The 17,528-nt window shown below is 51.1% G+C and overlaps 3 protein-coding genes and 3 non-coding genes across 6 annotated transcripts, besides 9 other annotated features; 2 read left to right on the top strand and 4 right to left on the bottom strand.

The window, feature by feature from the left end:
• Positions 1 to 489: 489 nt before the first annotated feature.
• Positions 490 to 509: a microsatellite.
• Positions 510 to 1,382: 873 nt separating this feature from the next.
• On the bottom strand, positions 1,383 to 5,063 carry ACLA_027660 (putative serine/threonine protein kinase; the record flags this gene model as incomplete). The annotated part of the gene is made up of 1 exon (XM_001269466.1): positions 1,383 to 5,063. One exon carries the CDS (start codon positions 5,061 to 5,063, stop codon positions 1,383 to 1,385), a length of 3,681 nt encoding a protein of 1,226 aa, XP_001269467.1.
• Positions 5,064 to 6,038: 975 nt separating this feature from the next.
• Positions 6,039 to 6,067: a microsatellite.
• Positions 6,040 to 6,067: a microsatellite.
• Positions 6,068 to 6,230: 163 nt separating this feature from the next.
• Positions 6,231 to 6,256: a microsatellite.
• Positions 6,257 to 8,321: 2,065 nt separating this feature from the next.
• Positions 8,322 to 8,355: a microsatellite.
• Positions 8,324 to 8,353: a microsatellite.
• A 568-nt stretch (positions 8,356 to 8,923) lies between the features above and the next one.
• Positions 8,924 to 8,950: a microsatellite.
• Positions 8,951 to 9,371: 421 nt separating this feature from the next.
• Positions 9,372 to 9,400: a microsatellite.
• Positions 9,401 to 9,823: 423 nt separating this feature from the next.
• ACLA_027650 lies at positions 9,824 to 9,897 on the bottom strand. The gene has a single exon. It is a non-coding gene; the product is annotated as a tRNA-Val (tRNA).
• A 354-nt stretch (positions 9,898 to 10,251) lies between these two features.
• Positions 10,252 to 10,325, bottom strand: ACLA_027640. Its single transcript has one exon. It is a non-coding gene; the product is annotated as a tRNA-Val (tRNA).
• Positions 10,326 to 11,230: 905 nt separating this feature from the next.
• Positions 11,231 to 11,304, top strand: ACLA_027630. The gene has a single exon. It is a non-coding gene; the product is annotated as a tRNA-Val (tRNA).
• A 1,253-nt stretch (positions 11,305 to 12,557) lies between these two features.
• On the top strand, positions 12,558 to 15,332 carry ACLA_027620 (uncharacterized protein; the record flags this gene model as incomplete). The annotated part of the gene is made up of 1 exon (XM_001269465.1): positions 12,558 to 15,332. One exon carries the CDS (start codon positions 12,558 to 12,560, stop codon positions 15,330 to 15,332), a length of 2,775 nt encoding a protein of 924 aa, XP_001269466.1.
• Positions 15,333 to 15,629: 297 nt separating this feature from the next.
• Positions 15,630 to 15,649: a microsatellite.
• A 353-nt stretch (positions 15,650 to 16,002) lies between these two features.
• Positions 16,003 to 17,364, bottom strand: ACLA_027610 (bifunctional chorismate synthase/riboflavin reductase [NAD(P)H] ARO2; the record flags this gene model as incomplete). Its single annotated transcript, XM_001269464.1, has 3 exons — positions 16,003 to 16,841; positions 16,911 to 17,272; positions 17,330 to 17,364. 3 exons carry the CDS (start codon positions 17,362 to 17,364, stop codon positions 16,003 to 16,005), a joined length of 1,236 nt encoding a protein of 411 aa, XP_001269465.1.
• Positions 17,365 to 17,528: the final 164 nt, after the last annotated feature.

Here is a 17,528-nt window from a genome sequence, read left to right as displayed (position 1 = left end):
GGGTCCTGTCAGTATCAGTGGTCATCCTGTCCCTTGTCCAGGGGGGGAGGGAGACTAACTAACTCACTACGCTTCCCAGACGAAGAAATCAGCCTGACGGACATTTCTTATTCTTTTCCCTCATTTCTTTTTATATCCCCACCCGTCAGGCTCCCATCTTTTTCTCCTGGATCTCTGATTCTGGGCAGGGGAATTCCAGTTCATGTGGGTTTGGCTGACCGGGTTTGGCTCGATAGTCTGTCTGCGTTTGCACAGCCACCCAGCTGAATGTAGTCATAGTCATAACTACTGGAGACTGGAGACTGGTCCGAGCAAGTCAGACGAAGGATCTATCCTCTCTATCGACCTGCTTTTTCTCGTTTTCTGTTTTTGTTTTCCGAGTTGGGGTGATTCTGATCCTGTTGTCGTTTGGATCTTTATCTATCCATGAGCAAAACAAACAATACACCTCCCCAACTCCAAGGGGAGATGGATAGATCCATCCATCCATACTTACTTACTTACTTACTGTCTACAGAGTCAGGAGCATGGGTTCATCAAAGAATTAGATTGTCTTTCATCCTGGTAGATAGCTCAAGCAACGTTCTCGGGACATGCCAGGTCTCCCAATTTAGGTCATCATCATCCATCATCATCACAGCAACACGCAGACTGAAAAGAAAAAACATCAAGAAGAAAAAAAAAAAAAAAAAAGAAAAAGACATCCATGCATCATGCGAGCCTCCCTCAATAGAGGGCCTTGCTCAGTATATCCCAAATTTTGTCCTTTCTCCACATCTTCCCCCTTCATGGTCAACATTACGTACAAACAACAAGATGGCTGGTATCTCAGACACCCCATGCCTCAGCAAAAAGGAAAAAAAAAACCCCCCCAAATATAAACGCAGAAGAACAAATTCAGAGAGCGCCGAGGTGCGAGATCACAAGCCGGGAGCAAGAGAGCCAAGGCAAAACAGGTGGGAAAGCAAATATAGACGAGCCACCCACCCATGCGAATATATGTACAAGCGATGTATCATGTCATGTCATGTATGCCAACAACAGAGCCCATCAACCGAGTGGCCTTTGCAAGAGTTTGGTCCTTGGATGCCGGAAAGGGGATGGAAACGGGTGAACCGAACATATAAATCCCAACAAGAGAAGAGAAAAAAAAAGGTAAAACCCCCAGTGAATAAAAGAAGTGATATACACGTGAAGAAGCGAAACCGGCCAAGGAGCAAACCAAGGAATGCATCAGAATGGCTGCTCGGTAAAGCATCACGAGCAAAGGGAACGGAAAGTCAGAAGCAAAATGGTCAAAGGTAAAAAGAAGAGGGAAACCCTCATGCGGCTGGCGAGACTCGGTTCGAAGAGATCCCGTCGTCGGACATGCATTTTTTTTTTTACTTTGCCAGGCGGGCTCCACACATCACTGGTCGATTGGAGGCCGGCTTCTTCTTTCCAATGATTAGGACTTCCTCTTCAGAATCATCTTCCGAATCGTCTTCATCATCGCAATAGTACCTGGCTTCATCATCTTCGTGGGCTCGCGGGGGGTTCAGCAAGCGAGCCTTGACCGTCTCGCCAGTGCGAAGGATGGAGGGAACCTGGACCCCCGGTTCAGTATCCTGGTCCTTAACGAAACCGTCACCGGACAGCGACGAGGCCCCGGAGACCACCGAGGGAATGCTTGGATGAGAAGCGCACTGAGACATTCCGCTGGTATAGTCATCAATCGAAGACGAGGAGATTGTGGCGGCCGATGGCGGCGACGTGGTCAGGCCACCGGAAGGCGGATCGGGCGAGGCGGTCTCCATCGAGGATGCCATTGCCATCTCTAGATGCGACTCGGGGCGGAGAGTTAGCGAATCCGCGGACTTGCTCTTGTAATCGAGTGCCACCTGCTCCATGAAGGAAGCATGGTCAATGTCACTCCGGCGTTTGCGCAAAAGGATTTCCTTGGTAAGATAAAACGGCTCCTGAGAGGATTGGGTGGTAAGCTGGTGAGATTTGTTGCGCCGGTGCCCTGGTTCCACTGGGGCAAGGCTGTCCGCACGCGAGATGGACTCCTCATCCTCCTTGCGCAAGAGGCTGGACTGCTGCAGGTGACCGACTGCGGAAGCGACACTCAGGGCCAGAGTAGGTTCAGAGTGACGATCGCTCTCCAGAGAAACTGCATCCTGCACATCCCCGGCAAGCGACCGGTCCGAGCGCACTTCCCGGCCCTGGAGACCTCGCGTCAGTCGCCGACCAGCTCCGCCAAAGAGACCACCGATGTTGGTGGTGCCCTGATGATCAATCCGCGCAGACACGCCGGTTCGCTGGGCGCCCCCAGAAATCGCCCAGTCCGGTCGGATCGTCTTTGTAGATTCGGCAGTAGACAACGTGGACGCTGCGCGCTGTTGGGGGTCCGGGCGCGGGGTGCGGTCCAGGGCGATATCCGGTCTTACATCCTCGAAATAGGAGTTCTGTTCGTCCCGGCCGACGGGACTCGCCGTGACACTCTGCGACAGCGGATGCTCTCCGTCTCTCATGAATCTCGAGGGTCGGTAGAAATCTTCCTCCTTGAGACTGCCGCGACGACTCTCCAGAAGCAGTTTACCCAGACTGGCGCTGCTGGAGGCGGACGACTCGACCGAAGGGGCGGTGCTCGACGTTCGTTTGCGGCTTTCTTTCTCCTTGTCCTTCGAGCGTCCGGTAAGATAGTTCGATAACTTGGCCACGTTGGATCGGACCCGTTGGATGAACGGCACCTTGCTCACGGCACTGGTCACTTCCTCGGTCGAGACTTCAATCCTCTTACCCTTGCTTTGATAGCCCGGGTCTGTTTCGTCAATCCACGCCCGTGGGTTGGGCAAGCCATACAGCACCCAAGGATGGTGCTTGATTTCCTTGACCGTGATCCGTTTGACAGGGTCCTTGGTCAAAAGCCGTTTCAAAAGATCAAAAAGCTCATCGTCGATCTCCTCATAGGCAAGCTCATCCTCCATGCGCTTGCTGCTGTCCATATATCGCGGCCACTGAGTGGCGGCTTCGGGGTCGTCCTCCACCGGTTTTAACCGCTTGCGCGGGATGAACACATCCTTCTTGACAATGGTCTGGAACATACTGTATTCGTCGTCGGACACGAATGGCAATCGACCGAAGATCATTCCGTAGAGGGTAACACCAAGTGACCATACGTCGATTGCACCAGTGATCTTGGGCACGGAGCCAATCGTTTCTTCAAAGTCGTCGCCCGTATAGCACAATTCGGGGGCATAGAAAGCCGGGGTGCCAACCGTCTTGGATAACTCCCGGGCGTCGTCCAGCTCGGTCGCGTCGGTTTCGGCAACCTGTTCCTCCTCGTCGTCTCGCATAGGCCGTCCCAGATAGGATACACCAAAGTCGGAGATCTTAACGCGGTGATGGCTGGTAACGAGAAGGTTGGCGGGTTTGATATCACGGTGAATAATGCCCTGATAGTGAAGATATTCCAGACCAAGCAAGGAATCACGGAAGGCATTTCGCGCCTCGTTGACAGTCAAGCAGGGGACGTAGGACATATCGTCATCGTGCGAGAACCACTCCGGTTCGGAGGGGGCATAGCCTAGGCTGCTCGATGCGGTGCTGAACCTCCTGTCGAAGGAGTGGTCCGCATAAGCCCCATACATGGTGCCCTCCATGGCCGCCAAGGCGGAATCAGAGGCGGAGGCCAAGGAATGGCTTGGCGAGTCTTGGAGCTCATCGTGGCTTGCAATAGAGCGACTGATCGTGCGGGCCAAGCTAGGATCGATTTCCAATTCCTCATCCGACTCGGCGCCGTGTTCCAAACTCCAGGCAGGGATGGGCCCCTGGGATGCTTGAACGGCTTGCGCTTGGCGGCGTTCGCGGGCCTTGTCGCGCTGGCGGCGAAGACGTTGGGCGGTTCTGACGTATTGTCGAGACTCCTCCCAGAACAAGGGGGTCTCGGGAACGCCGGCCTTCTCGCGATCCAGCCGGCGCTTGTCAACCTGCACGATCTCGCGGAGCCCTTTCCTGCGCCAAATGATCTCTCCGTTTTCGACATACTCCAATACAATGTAGACCTTCTGACGGTTGGGGTCGTCGATGACCTCCAGCAGACTGACGACATTTGGGTGTCGAGCTTTCTTCAGGATAGCAACTTCCTTCTTGACTTTGTCCTCCGGGTTACCCAGCTTGCCCAGACGACGTCGTTTTGAGTACCGCTGGACAATCTTGATGGCAACTTTCTGGCGAGTTGCGACATGGCGACCCAGTTTCACTTTTCCATGCTCGCCACGGCCGAGCTCTTCCAAAATCTCGTAGTCGTTGATGAGTTTGTTTCCAGTGACCAGATCTCGATCGACCTCCGCAGTATGTGTCTCTTTCGGCGGCTGTAGATGAGTGGGGTGTAGGAAAGGACTGCTGATGCGACCTTCGTCATCGGAAGTGAGGGGTGGCGTGGAGCGAGGACTGCTAACGGAGAAAAGACCAGGACTCGATACGGGGGTGTTTCCGGCTGTGCGAACAGGGCGTGGTGCGGTAAAGCGGCCAAAGGACTCGGTCCGGACTGGGTAGGAACTGCGGGAGCGTACAAAGGGAGGATGGTAGGTGGGGTGAACTTGTGATTGAAGGACGGCGTAGGACTGATCTGGATACACGGGATAGTCGGGGGAATGCGCGTCGGACAAGCCCAACTGAGACATCCTTCGTCCGACAGACGTCCGCGACCAGAGGCCGTTTTCTGACCGGGCGTCGACCACGGTATCTTCGTTCAGGGCTTGTAATGAGCTGGACGAAGTGCGGGTAGAGGGCGATCGGGATGCGCTGGATGAATGGTATAGATGAGGGAAAGTATGGCGGAGGGAGGTGGTGGCATCCGCCACATCGCCGCTAGGTAAGGCGAGTTTGGCGCTGGGAGGTTTGGTGACTGTCTGCCGAACGCCTACCGCATCGATTGACGCAGTAGGCAGCGAGGCCTCTGGAGCCTCTCTGGGTCGGTCCGAACTTCGTCGAGAAGCAACCGTGTCCGACGCAGAACCTTTTCGGGCAACTAAGTTCACCGATTCCCCCAGGCCAGCTGAAGAGGGGCGATCAGTCATTTTCCGAGTTAGATAATATGTTTTCCCAACCCAACGATATCGGAAATACCACTGTGCATCCTCTTGAGTCTTTGGCGTAGTTGTTGTCCGCTGTTCTTTTCAGATGGACTTCACCGGTTTATCTCTTCCTCTCTTCCTCTTCTTTTTTTTCTTCCGACTCCTTCTCTTATTCCTTTCTGGTAACCTCCCGCAGTGAATCATTCAATTCAAGGCGAGCAGACGACGGGCTCTGACGGCGAGCACGATCGGATCGGCATTACTTTTTTTTTTTTCTTTTTTCTTCAAAATCTGATTCGGGAGATGGCGACGACGGCCATGCAGGTTGAGCTGGCAAGCGCAGTAATATCCGACGATCGGGATGACTCCAACAGGTGAGGTACCGTGTGCCGGACAACGGTATGAGAGAGGCGGAAAAGAGTCCGGGCGATAGACCTGCTACGGCACCGATGAAGCGGTGGGGGATCGAACAGTTGAGCCCGGCGGGATGACGAGCGAAATGAAAAAAATAAAAAGGCGGCGGCGAACGGTGAGATTTGCCCGAGAAAGAAAGCGAGATGCGATGAAAAAAACCGGGCTGAACTGAAAAGAAAGGAGATGCTTGGGGCCTTTAGGAGAAGACACAATAGGCGAAAGTCGCACACCGATGGCCGATGACGGAGGGTGGGGAGAGATTTGATGCAACTGCAAGCAAGCAAAGGAGCGTTTTGGGATGGGAAACAAGGGAGCGGATGGGGTAGAAAGAAGTAGATAAGATAAAGACTCCCAGAAGGAGAAATTAAAAGAAGCGTATTAATGGAGAGAATATGAAGGGGAGTTGGGGGGGGGGAGGGAGGTTGTTGAGAGAGGAAGGGGGGAGTCAGAGAGTCCGAATCCGAGTGTTAAAAAGTGAAGAGTAGGTAGGTAGTAAGTAAGAGTCAGGAAGGTAAGTCGAGGTAGAGAGAAGAATAATCTCGGGGGGGGGGGGCGAGAAAGGTTGATAGATAGATAGATAGATAGATAGATAGTTGGCTGTTGGTCGGGGAAAAATAACTTTTTGTCAGGCGGAAGAGCAGGAGGAGGGTAGGTAGTTGTAGGTGAAACTAGTAAGGTAGTAGTTAGTGAGGACTACGAGTACGGAGTATCTATCAGACTAACTAACTAGTAACTACTAGGTAGCTAACGGAGCACTAGATAGATAGATCGATAGATAGATAATAATCATAGACCGACAGTTATTTCTGGTGGTGGGGAACTTGGGTGGGTTTTAGTTGGGAAAAAGGAAGATGGGTAGGTAGTAGGTACTAGGTAGATGCTTCCACAGGCTCTGTCCTATAATACCATTATCAATCCGCTCAACATTAATTAACTTGAGTCTTCAAGGAATGAAGACCTAGACATCATCCTTTTTCATCCAGTTCATGTCCAAAAAGCCCACAGCGATTCCTTCGGCCGATCGCCCAGGCGGTTTGGGCTCAGGATAAACTTGGCAGTTGTTGAGATCGCTTGGGTCTGGTAAACCTTGTACTGCACGTACCGTACACCAAGTAAAGTAAGGTCCAAGGTAGAGTACCTACGGAGTATGGTAAGGTCAGGTAAGATTTCAACGGAGAATGACTTGGCACCGTGACAGCGAACTACCTAGTAGTACTGTAGGAGAGTATAGGTAGGTAGGTAGTCTTTACATGGATATTTCCCATGGAGTAAGATTCTTCGCCATGTCTTCTCAAGTTCTATCTCTATCATTCTATCTACAACTGATCGATGTTCGCCCTACCGCCAGACTGAAAACAAAAAAAAGCAAGTAGCAATGAGTCCTGTACTCCCGTAGTCAGCAACCTGCAGGAGATCAGAGGGAAAAAGCAAATCCAACTTAGTGGCAAATGGCGATACCCAGTGCCAAGCTTACCCACTGACCATCAAATGTGCTCTGTTTCAGGTATCCAAGTTACCTAGGTTCCTTACAAGTGTACAACATACAATAATAATGATACAACAGTACATGGAATCATCTCCTCTGAATGTCAACGAGTCATGGCCCACCAGCTCCGTCATCGATTTCCTCTCAGTGTCTTTGTAGTTTGTGCTCATGGCATTTGATGATTTGATTACCTAGGGATTGTTTTTTCTTTTCTTTTTTTTTTTCTATCAGGCTCGGTTGGTTACATTGCATTTCTCGAGTTCCTATGGTCCTTGAAGGACTTGCGCAGTCCGTCCTGCAGGAACTCTGTACTGTACAGAACTAGTAGAGCATGTTTAGCATGTTTATCAATACTCCCGTCCTACGTAGGAAGGTAGGTAGACACTATAGGTAAGATCAGTATCCATTGGGTTTGATTCCTGGATTCCGTTTCTGATTGAGGTTCCTCCCATTTGCCTTGATATGATCCATGAGACCATGACCCCTATACGAAGGACTCCGTGCTTTCATCGCTCTAGTCGGTCTCTGGCCTTGATGTCCCCCACCACCAACCACATAGTAAATAGATCTGCTGTTCCGTGGGTCCAACGGCCCTCTTTTCAACCTCTCCTCGAGTCCGCTCATCATTCTTTCTCGCCCCTTCCCGCCCGCCAGCTTGGATGTATTCTTCGGGTTCATTTTCTAGTATCTTCCAATTGACCACGAACAGATGGTCTGAGGTATCGTATCCAAGTATCACCTCATTCTTTTCTAACAACCACCTCAAGTATCCTAGGTACCTAGTTGTAAAGGTAATAAATGGTTTATGTCAGTAATTTTCAAGCCCGGTATGGACGGTGCCTGAATTAATATCCTCTAGGTATTGCATTTGCAGCCCTCTGGACATTTCCTCCAATCGCAATGCTTCGCTTTCTCGAGCTTGGACATTAGTCGGAGGTCTGTTCTCTCCCTCCGAAAGGATAAAGTTTGTAGCAAACTAACTGTACTCTATAGAGCATCATTATTATATTCACCATATAATTAATGCATGGATGGGAGGAAAGCAGAGTAGGTAGTGAGAAACAATCTGCAGACATAGGTGTATGGAACTCTGTACTCTGGTACGGAGCAGATAACCAGTAACCACCATATCTTATACTCACCACTTATACCCAATACATATGACTTCTCTAGTTGAAAAAAGGCTGAAGAAGCATACCTAGCAAGTAGCAACTTCATATAACACTACACTTAACATTACCACGCTCGAGCATCATTCTTCGCTTATGTGACCCAGTTTGAGACAGGTCCCACGAGGAGTGGCTTTTTTTAGAGGCAACCTTGGTTGAACCTGATGTCTTGGGTTGACAGGAGTTCTTGAGAGTCAGTCAATCAGTCGTCAGTCAGTCAGTCGGTATCTACATATCCCTGTATGGAGTTTGGCCTTGATTAATCGCGCAGGATGGTGTACTATGTAGACAATTAAGACAAGGACAGGGGCAGGAAATTAATGAGCATCTCCAGATTGATTCACCTGCAGAGATCCATATTGATACCTACCTTAGTATCTACTCCCATCTCTACCTATCCATAAGGTAAGATGCTTTACGCTGCCAACATCCTCTCATTCCGATGTTCAGTATTCCCAATTACATCATCGGGCCCCAACGTACATCCCGGATGTGTATTGATTGATCTGATCAGTATCCAGGTATCTATGATCAATGCTCAATCCCTTGCCTCCGTCAATTTTAGTCTGGATAATCTTCGGGCGGTGATACTGAGTTAACAAGGTAGGTAGGTCCGTCGAGCGGATTGACGGGCGCCATGCCGATCCAATGCTCTTTGGCCGTCTCGAACTGCGGTTAGGTTGGGATCAACCATGCCTGCAGTTATGCAGTCAGATCAAGTGTCTGAGCGATGCCCCCTTTGCCACACGGGCTATACATAGTAGGTACTTAGATAGTCAAGGTGTACAGAGTATACAATACTCTGTACAATACTCTGTACACTCAAGATGAAATCTTTATACTCCGTTAGAGTTCTGCATCTATCAAACAATACCTACACACTGTTTGATGCCCAGGCGACCCGCATGCAAGTTGCAGACGAGCGAGTGGCTCCAACTCCCAGGTCTACCTACCTTAGTAGAAATGGTGATTTTGCCTCCTGTAACCTTCTGTACGGGCGAAAAGGAACTGATAATAATGGTCATTGGTCATGAAATTAATACCTGGGTATGGAGGTAATATTAATGCTCAGGCCGGCTGGACACTTCCTCTTCTGGAAGGTTGCAGGTGGGACCGGACACCGAGGAACAAGTCCATTGGCTGTCCACAACCCAAGAGCTTTTTCCCTCTGTTCGCTCGATTCCAGAATTACTAGCGCGCTGGAAAATTTACGGAAAGATTTCATCATGGGAAGTTCATGGATGAAATGAAATGAATTGAATTGAATTGAAAATGACAAAAAAGAATATCAAGGTGAAACTGTGAAACTGTGAAACTTCCATGGCCGCGGCCACCGATGACAGAAAGCTGGGGCCATTCCCGTCCTCGGACGCTAGGTCGCTTGTGTACTTGCCTGCAGCCATCCATCAATAATCCACCCATGGGCTGCACAACTTCCACCCTGTGTTCTGAAACCGCTGGGTGTTGCTTCTTCATCATCCATAGGATACTTACTGAACTCTCGGCAGACCTTGGTTCCCATGCCTCTCGCCAATCAATCAGTACCTACCTACCTACCTGACTGCGAGTCTGGGCACCTGCAGCGTCCCGGAAGTCAACAAAAAATTAAAGACTTGTATAGTAAGTACTCCGTAACTCTCCTTGGTTGGAGGCGAGTCCCACAATACCCACAAGAGGAATGGGCAAAAAAGCTATGACCAGTGCCGGGCTCGATCCGGCGACCTTATCGGTGTTAACGATACGTGATAACCAACTACACCAACCGGCCAGTGACTGTTAAGATGGGATATAGTGCTCTATGTTCCTGTAGCAGAAGGGGCTGGTCGTATTACCGATATTGTACTCCGTAGGTAACTTTGATATGAGGTTAGTAGAGAAGAAGACAAATTTCATGTCGTTGGCGTGAGCATCTTGAGTACTCAATATTCGCGTCCCGGTAAAATGCCTTGAGTTTGTGGCGGTGCAGCCCGGCCAAGCGAAGCGCAGCAAGGACAATCCATTCCAATTTAAGTAATGCAGAATGGGTTCAACCATCAATCCAATCCATATGTTCCCAACCACCGATCAAACATTAGAAAAAAAAAATTAGGTGAGATCGAGATCGAAGCAAAAAAAGAACAAGTGACCAGTGCCGGGCTCGATCCGGCGACCTTATCGGTGTTAACGATACGTGATAACCAACTACACCAACCGGCCAATTGATGAAGATAAAATTGGCGTGTTTGACTACATGGGAAAGATGGTAGAAGGCTCGAGCTTGAACCAAGCAATAGCCTCCATTTCCTAATATAATCAGCAAGGCCAGATCGGAAGAAGGACCCTATGGTTGTTTGAACTCGGTTTGTAACCGCTGCCGTTGGTTGCAGAGCTTGATCCCAAGACCTGGCCTGCATGTAAAGGAATACACGGTCATCTTGTGAAGCGACATAACTATCGCCACATATCCCTCGTCCTCGGGATGTTTGCATATATTGGCCTGGCCGCTAACGACGACGAGTTGTATGAATACATCTGGCTATCTGTGGGCCATGATAACTGTGGCAGCAATAGCAGTCAGCCTATCTGGTATGCTTTACCCACCCCATTCATTGGGATGACGATGTCATCATTTATACCACATCCAAAGCAGGCTTATCGTGTCGTTGGTGATGGCCCCAGCGAATCAGTCAGTGAGCTGGTAGACACCGTCGTTACTTACATGAGGGATATATTGTATGGGCTAATGCCATCCTCCTCTGTGAAATCGCAGTAAGCCTTGTTGAACCGGATCGAGAAACCGAGAATATCAACAAGATGCATCCAGGTCTCGGATCACATGCTAGTTCGAGGCATCCACCCTGATTTACATCAGTAAACAGTACAGGAGCCACTAATGAAGATCCAACTCTGAAATCGATGAAGGCTTGTTGCTTTTATTCGCTGTTACTACATCACTGGATCTGATGGAGATTCTGAGAATCCACGCATGACATAATGGCTGAGGATTCAACTGCAAGCGTTCAGATGACAATGTCATTGTCGGGAGGTAGATCGCCTGATCGAGATTTTTCATTACTGCTAAGCCTTATAAAATGTAAAATTGCGCAGGAATTCAACAAACTGGCCGGTTGGTGTAGTTGGTTATCACGTATCGTTAACACCGATAAGGTCGCCGGATCGAGCCCGGCACTGGTCAATTGTTTTTCTTTTTGTCATTTTGGTTTCGGATTATGGAGTCTCTTTTCCTTTCGCTCTTTCTCGCCTTTTCTATTTCTTTTTCTTTTTTTGTCTTGTGTCCTGTGTCTTGTGTCTTCTCAGCGGAGTTCGAGCTCTACCTGCACGTATAATTTGTTGAAGGCGACTAGGATGGTCTTTGAGAGTATCTCGGACAGTGTCAACCCGATTGGGGTTACATATTTCCTCGCCATGACCCCACCTGAAGCATACAATGCACATGCAGTGAACCAATTTCCCCTTGCGCAATGACTAGTAAATCAATTGGATCACTGGCTGATAGTAGTCATAGTGGGAGGTAGACTACCTACCGGCATGCTAGTCATTGTGCCTCGGGTAATGGGCTAATGCCCCATGTCCAACACTGAGATAGCAAGTTACTTGGATAATATATCTTCATGGCATCCTCTGCTGTACATGCACAAGGAATGATATCCACCTGCCATCTCAGATTGACACATACAAATACTGACATATCCCTGCCTCAAAGAGAGGCACCCCAGATAACCCAAATCCCAGTGTCGACGATGTTTCTACCATGACGAATATACCTCGAGAAGTACACACTCCCGCCAAGGGTTGCCAGTGCAACCGGGCGTGTTTACCATTTGCATTTCCCCAGCGCCCCTCCATTAATCTATCACCAGCCTCTCGAATACCACCATATCTACTCCTCACTGGCTGTCTAGAGCCCAGGTGTGACTGTAGAGGTTGCATGGCTTGTAAGTAGTTAGTGGAGCGTGTCCGATCTAGATTAAATTGATGGGGCCAGAGTCGAGTATCTATCCTCTGATCCGAGTTTCGTAAACGAGGTATAATATCGAATGATACTGATGACAATGAGGATGCCTCAGTCACCACTGCTGGTGTTGTTTTCCTCCAACCTGTTGCCCCTCCCTCTCATCCTTCCCTTTCTCTCCTCCTTGGTGCTTCGTTGACATCGACTCGCATGTCTATACAATAAACCATTGACTCGACAGACTGATTCAATCCTGCAAGATACCCTGCCCTCTGGATAGATCACCATCATCCTTCAACCCCAAAACTGCAGGATCGTCCACCTGCCTCGTTCTATACTGGCCGATCCGATGTCCTGGCCCGCTTGCTCGGAATTATCGTGATGAGCCAACTAAGATCAACGGTCTCACTATCTAGATAGATGTACCATTACCTCGCATCGTCACTGATTCCTGCATCTTATCAGCCTGCACCTCCATGAATGACGGTCTTCAGAAGTGTACCAGAATGTGCAGGACTGCCGCGGTAGGTTGGACGTCACTGGTCCAGCTTGTCTCACTCCTCGTCCGTCCTGTCCACGCTGCAATCCCATACTCTCCGTCCCATCTCCTCTATTCCTCTCAATCGAACGACTCATTCGCATACTTACTGCGACCCAACGATTCCCATCAAAATGCCAGCCAGTTCCTTTCACTGAACATCTCAGGGAAGGTCGACCCCGCCAACCCGCAGTACACGCTGCTTCTCGATGAGTTGCCGTTCCGAGCTGACAATCAGTCCACTGCCTTCATTCCAGCCATTGATCAGCATGGCTATATCAAGGTTCTCGCAGGGGGCTGTCACAACCCTACGGAGGAGCAGAGCAGCATCTGGGAATTCAAGCCGAATAGGAGCACCACCATCGGCAACGGAACATGGGAGCGGCACAATGTGGAATTGGATCAACACGACATGGGTATCGACATTCAGGGCCCCAGCTACCTAGCCGCAGGATTTGCATGGGCCTCTACCAACGGGACAAAAAGCTCGCTGTACACATTTGGCGGCATGTGTCCATTCAACGTGAGTTCAAAAGCAACTTGGACTTATGCTGCCAACTATTCGCAGTCCATGATGGTTCTGAGTCCTCCGGATTCTAGCGCCACCTCCGCTTACAAGCTGTCAACCGGGGGTCATCGGGCTCCGCCCATTGCAGAGGCAGGATTCACCATTACACCGTTACAGCCAACCTATGCATCGTCGCCCTCGAGCCGAACCCCGCAGCAGCAAGACTTTCTCATGATTGGTGGTCACACCCAGAAGGCCTTCCTCAACATGTCAGAGCTTGCCATTTATTCCCTGCCGCATGACAGCTGGAGTTTCATCACCGTGCACACCGGGGCCGACGCGGGGAAAACCGAGCTTGCAGTTCGCGATGAGTACCTCATTGAGCCGCGATCAGGACACACGGCCGTTCTATCCCCGGACGGTGGCAGGATCGTTGTGTTCGGAGGCTGGGTTGGTAGCACTGCCCGACCCGCCGATCCACAACTGGCGATTTTGGAGATGGGCGAAGACTTTGGAGGCAGCGGTGCATGGAAATGGATGATACCATCTACCCAGGGTACTGGACTTGCCGACGGAACCGGAATTTATGGTCATGGCGCAACAATGCTTCCCGGAGGTGTGATGATGATTGCCGGTGGCTATAGTATACCTAAATTCACGAAGCGCTCTGCGGCGGGATTTCAGGCGAACTCCCAAGTTTACTTATACAACGTTACCTCGGGCAGCTGGGTGACCTCGTATGTCAACCCGAGCCTACAAGAAGCCCCCAGTGCGTCCTCTTCGACAACCTCATCCTTGTCTAAGAAGGCAGGACTTGGTGTCGGACTTGGTTTGGGAATCCCTGCTGCAGCAGGCTTAGCTGTGTTTACTTGGTTCCACTGCCGAAGGCGCCGAGTACGGCGATCACGAGATCGAGAACTTCGCAAGCTGGCTCTCAGTGCCCAAAGAGCGCATTTCTGGGGACGAGATGAGCCCGAAATGGCAAGCAGCATTCGTGTGCCCAGGTCTCGAAACACCACCAAGTCGTTCTCCTGGAACAGCGGCGAAATCCCGAACTGGGAAAGGCATGGGGAAGCCGCCGCTGAGAGAACAGGCTTGCTCGTTGGCGTCCCGAATCCACCTAAGAACAGCCAACAAAGCTTGGGAATGAGACCGTACCGTTATTCCGGGCCTTATCATGAGTATAGGAGAAGTGATGCAACGGGTGACATACATCCGATTGATGAACGCGATGAAGAAGAGGGACCGAGCCGAGGTTACAGCACTTACGCGAGGGCTGCGGCACCTGAATCCATCTCAGGAGCGGAATTTCTGACCCCACAGAGCACAATGGATGTTAGGAACTACCTTGGCCCTTCAACCCTACACATGCAGGATGCACCTGGCCAAGATTTACAGAACGAAGGTGCGCTCTCCGGTCAAGACGAGCGAACGTCGTCGAATCTTTCAGACTCCTCGACATCGGCCAAATCTGGGGCAACTGCCCATTCCTCAATCCGAGGCTCATTTTCTTTGCCTATAAAACCGTCATCTCCGGATAAGCCTCCTTCAACTTCCACTCATGGTTCCGCACTATTTCGAGAGAACCGCTACTCCTCGGACTCCTACTCCACCGCCCATACCACTCTATCTTCACGGCAGGCCGAGGGGGTACATCTTCTCAGAAATGATCCTGAGCCGCCCATGATCATTGAGCGATCCTCAGCCCGTTCACCATCTCCCAGGCCGAAGATGTCCGGTTGGATTGGTAGTGTGCGACGAGTACTGTCGGGTACACAGAAACGGGTGGCGGGGAAACGAGACTCGTGGACATCTTCGGTGGCTTCTGGTATCGATCGACGGCGGACGGTTGTTGGATCCCGAATGACAGACGAATCCGAAGCTGAGTCCCGGGTCCCACGGCGAGCTGTTAGTGCCTCAGCCGAGCTGTTCCGACGGAAACAGGGTGCTCGGGATTGGGGAGCTGGGAATCGCGTCTCGCGGGATAGTGGCCTGCAAACCATCAGATCGCAAGATGACACGGCATTGGATGGCTTGATGGATTTTGACGATGCCGACTGGGACGTCGAAGGTGCCGCCGAGGGCCGGCGCGTCCAAGTGTCATTCACCGTTCCAAAGGAGAAGCTGAGGGTGGTCAATGCCACCGCCGGAGACCTAGACAACCTGTCGGAATTGTCCATCAGCCGAAGTAACAGCGGAGCCTAAGGCAGCCCGCAGTTCACATCGAGGGGATATGCCATGCTCACTACGGACAGATTTGTATATCCAAAGAATCTTTTCCTTTTCTGCTTACCCGTTTCCTGGTGGAAGACTTTGATGATATCCTGGTCGCTGACGAGCTTGTTTTCTCAGCGTCTATCCGTTGGTCTTTTATCTTCGTTGAGCGTATTCTGTTCCACCCAAATTTATGTCTTGACGAACGGTTATGGGAATGTGTGATGAATCACGAAGCTATGATTCGTTTCTCTTTTCTCTTTCCTTTTTTTCCTTTTACCCTTTTCACTTCTTCTTCTTCTTCTTCTACTATGTTTTCTTGAATGAAATAGTTTTGGTGGTTGGACTAGGCAGAGGAACGTGGCCAGATTGTATGTATCCCTGCGTGTTGAACGATAGAAATAGTTCCATTACCTGAAAAAAAGCAACATGCATGAGGCGACACGAGTCATACACTTGGACATCAAATGAGATATGAAGCACCTCCCCAAGGAGTAAATTGTTCAAAATCTATAGCTTGGAGATTGGATACACGTAAAGAAGAATCGTTTCGTTAATAAGCATGAGATAATATAGCCCGAAAAAGAAAGTTTTTTTGGTGTTGACATCCAAAATCAAAGACCAATGGAAAAGGATGATGGTGATGATGATGCGGTGGTTTCTATGATGAGGCAGCAGTGCCGGAGCCAAGTGTAGGCCTGGTGGGGAGGGTCTTGGGCAGCGGAGGCAGCAGATTCTTTGCGCTCTCGCGGGCATACTGGGCCATGAGGGCATCCATGACGACGAGGGCGGACATAGCCTCGACGATGGGAACGGCACGCGGGGTGACGCAAGGGTCGTGGCGGCCCTTTGCCTCGAGGACACCCTCCTCGAAGCTGTAGGAGGCGGTGGTCTGGGCCTGGCCGATGGTGGCGGCGGGCTTGAACCCGACGCGGAAGTAGATGGAAGCGCCGTTGGAGATGCCACCCTGGATGCCGCCGGAGTTGTTGGTCTTGGTGGTGAGGCGCTGGGTGGTGCCGGAGGGGCCGGCGACCTCAGAGACGATGAAGGGGTCGTTGTGGATGGAGCCGGGCACCTCGCAGCCGCCGAATCCGGAGCCGATCTCGAAGCCCTTGGTGGCGGGGATGCTGAGCATGGCGTGCGCCAGCTTGGCCTCGAGTTTGTCGAAGCACGGCTCGCCCAGCCCGACGGGAACGTTGCGGATCACGCAGGTGACGGTGCCGCCGATGCTGTCGTGGTTATCGCGGAAGGTCTCGATCACCTTGGTCATGCGCGCGGCGGCAGCCTCGTCGGGGCAGCGCGTGGGCACAAAGGCGTCGACCGTCTTGCGGTCAATGGTCTCGACGAGTTTCAGGAACTCGGGGTTTGTCGATGGGGAAGGATGTTCGGGGGTTGGGGGGAATAGATGCTCGCTGCCCACGGAGGAGACGAAGGCGACGATCTCGACACCGTGGGAGAGGCGAAGGTACTTCTCAGCGATGGCTCCGGCAGCGACACGGCCTGAGATGAGAAGTGTATTAGCAATTCGCGGCCTTGTTTTGTTCCCATTGTTTCGCCAAGTAGACTAACCGATTGTCTCACGCGCACTACTCCGGCCACCACCACTGCTGGCCTTGACGCCGTATTTCTCCAGGTAGGTGTAGTCAGCGTGGCTGGGACGGGGGAACAGGTCCATTGTGCTGCCGCCGTAGTCCTTGGGTCTCTGATCCTCGTTGCGAACCATCATTCCAATCGGGGTACCCAGGGTGACACCGAACTCTGTTCCGGACTGAATTTCTACACGGTCCTTCTCATCTCTGGGGGTCGTCAAGGCACTCTGGCCAGGACGTCTGCGAGTCATCTGAGGCTGAATGTCCTCTTCTGTGAGCTCCATGCCTGGAGGGCAGCCATCGACGATGCAGCCGACGGAGCGGCAGTGGGATTCACCATAACTGTGATTGAGAGGGTTAGCGAGCTAGTTCTGTGACTATCGCCTCGGAGCAACGTACGTGGTGACCCGAAAGTGTTCTCCCCACGTCGACATTTGGATTCGTCGAGTTGTCACTATATCTTTCTGCTTATGACTCCGTTAATGGTGGGGCAATTGACAGTGAGAGCGTGCGGCGGCGCTTACCTTTAGTCAATCAGCAACGGATACTGGGGTATCGGAGATCGCAAGAGTCCCTGTCAATCGATATCAAAGGGTGA

This window comes from Aspergillus clavatus, genomic scaffold, assembly GCF_000002715.2.
Source record: "Aspergillus clavatus NRRL 1 1099423829805 genomic scaffold, whole genome shotgun sequence".
In the NCBI taxonomy this organism is placed as follows: domain Eukaryota; kingdom Fungi; phylum Ascomycota; class Eurotiomycetes; order Eurotiales; family Aspergillaceae; genus Aspergillus; species Aspergillus clavatus.
The sequence above is the reverse complement of the archived record's forward strand: the minus strand, read 5'-3'. Positions and strand labels throughout refer to the sequence as shown.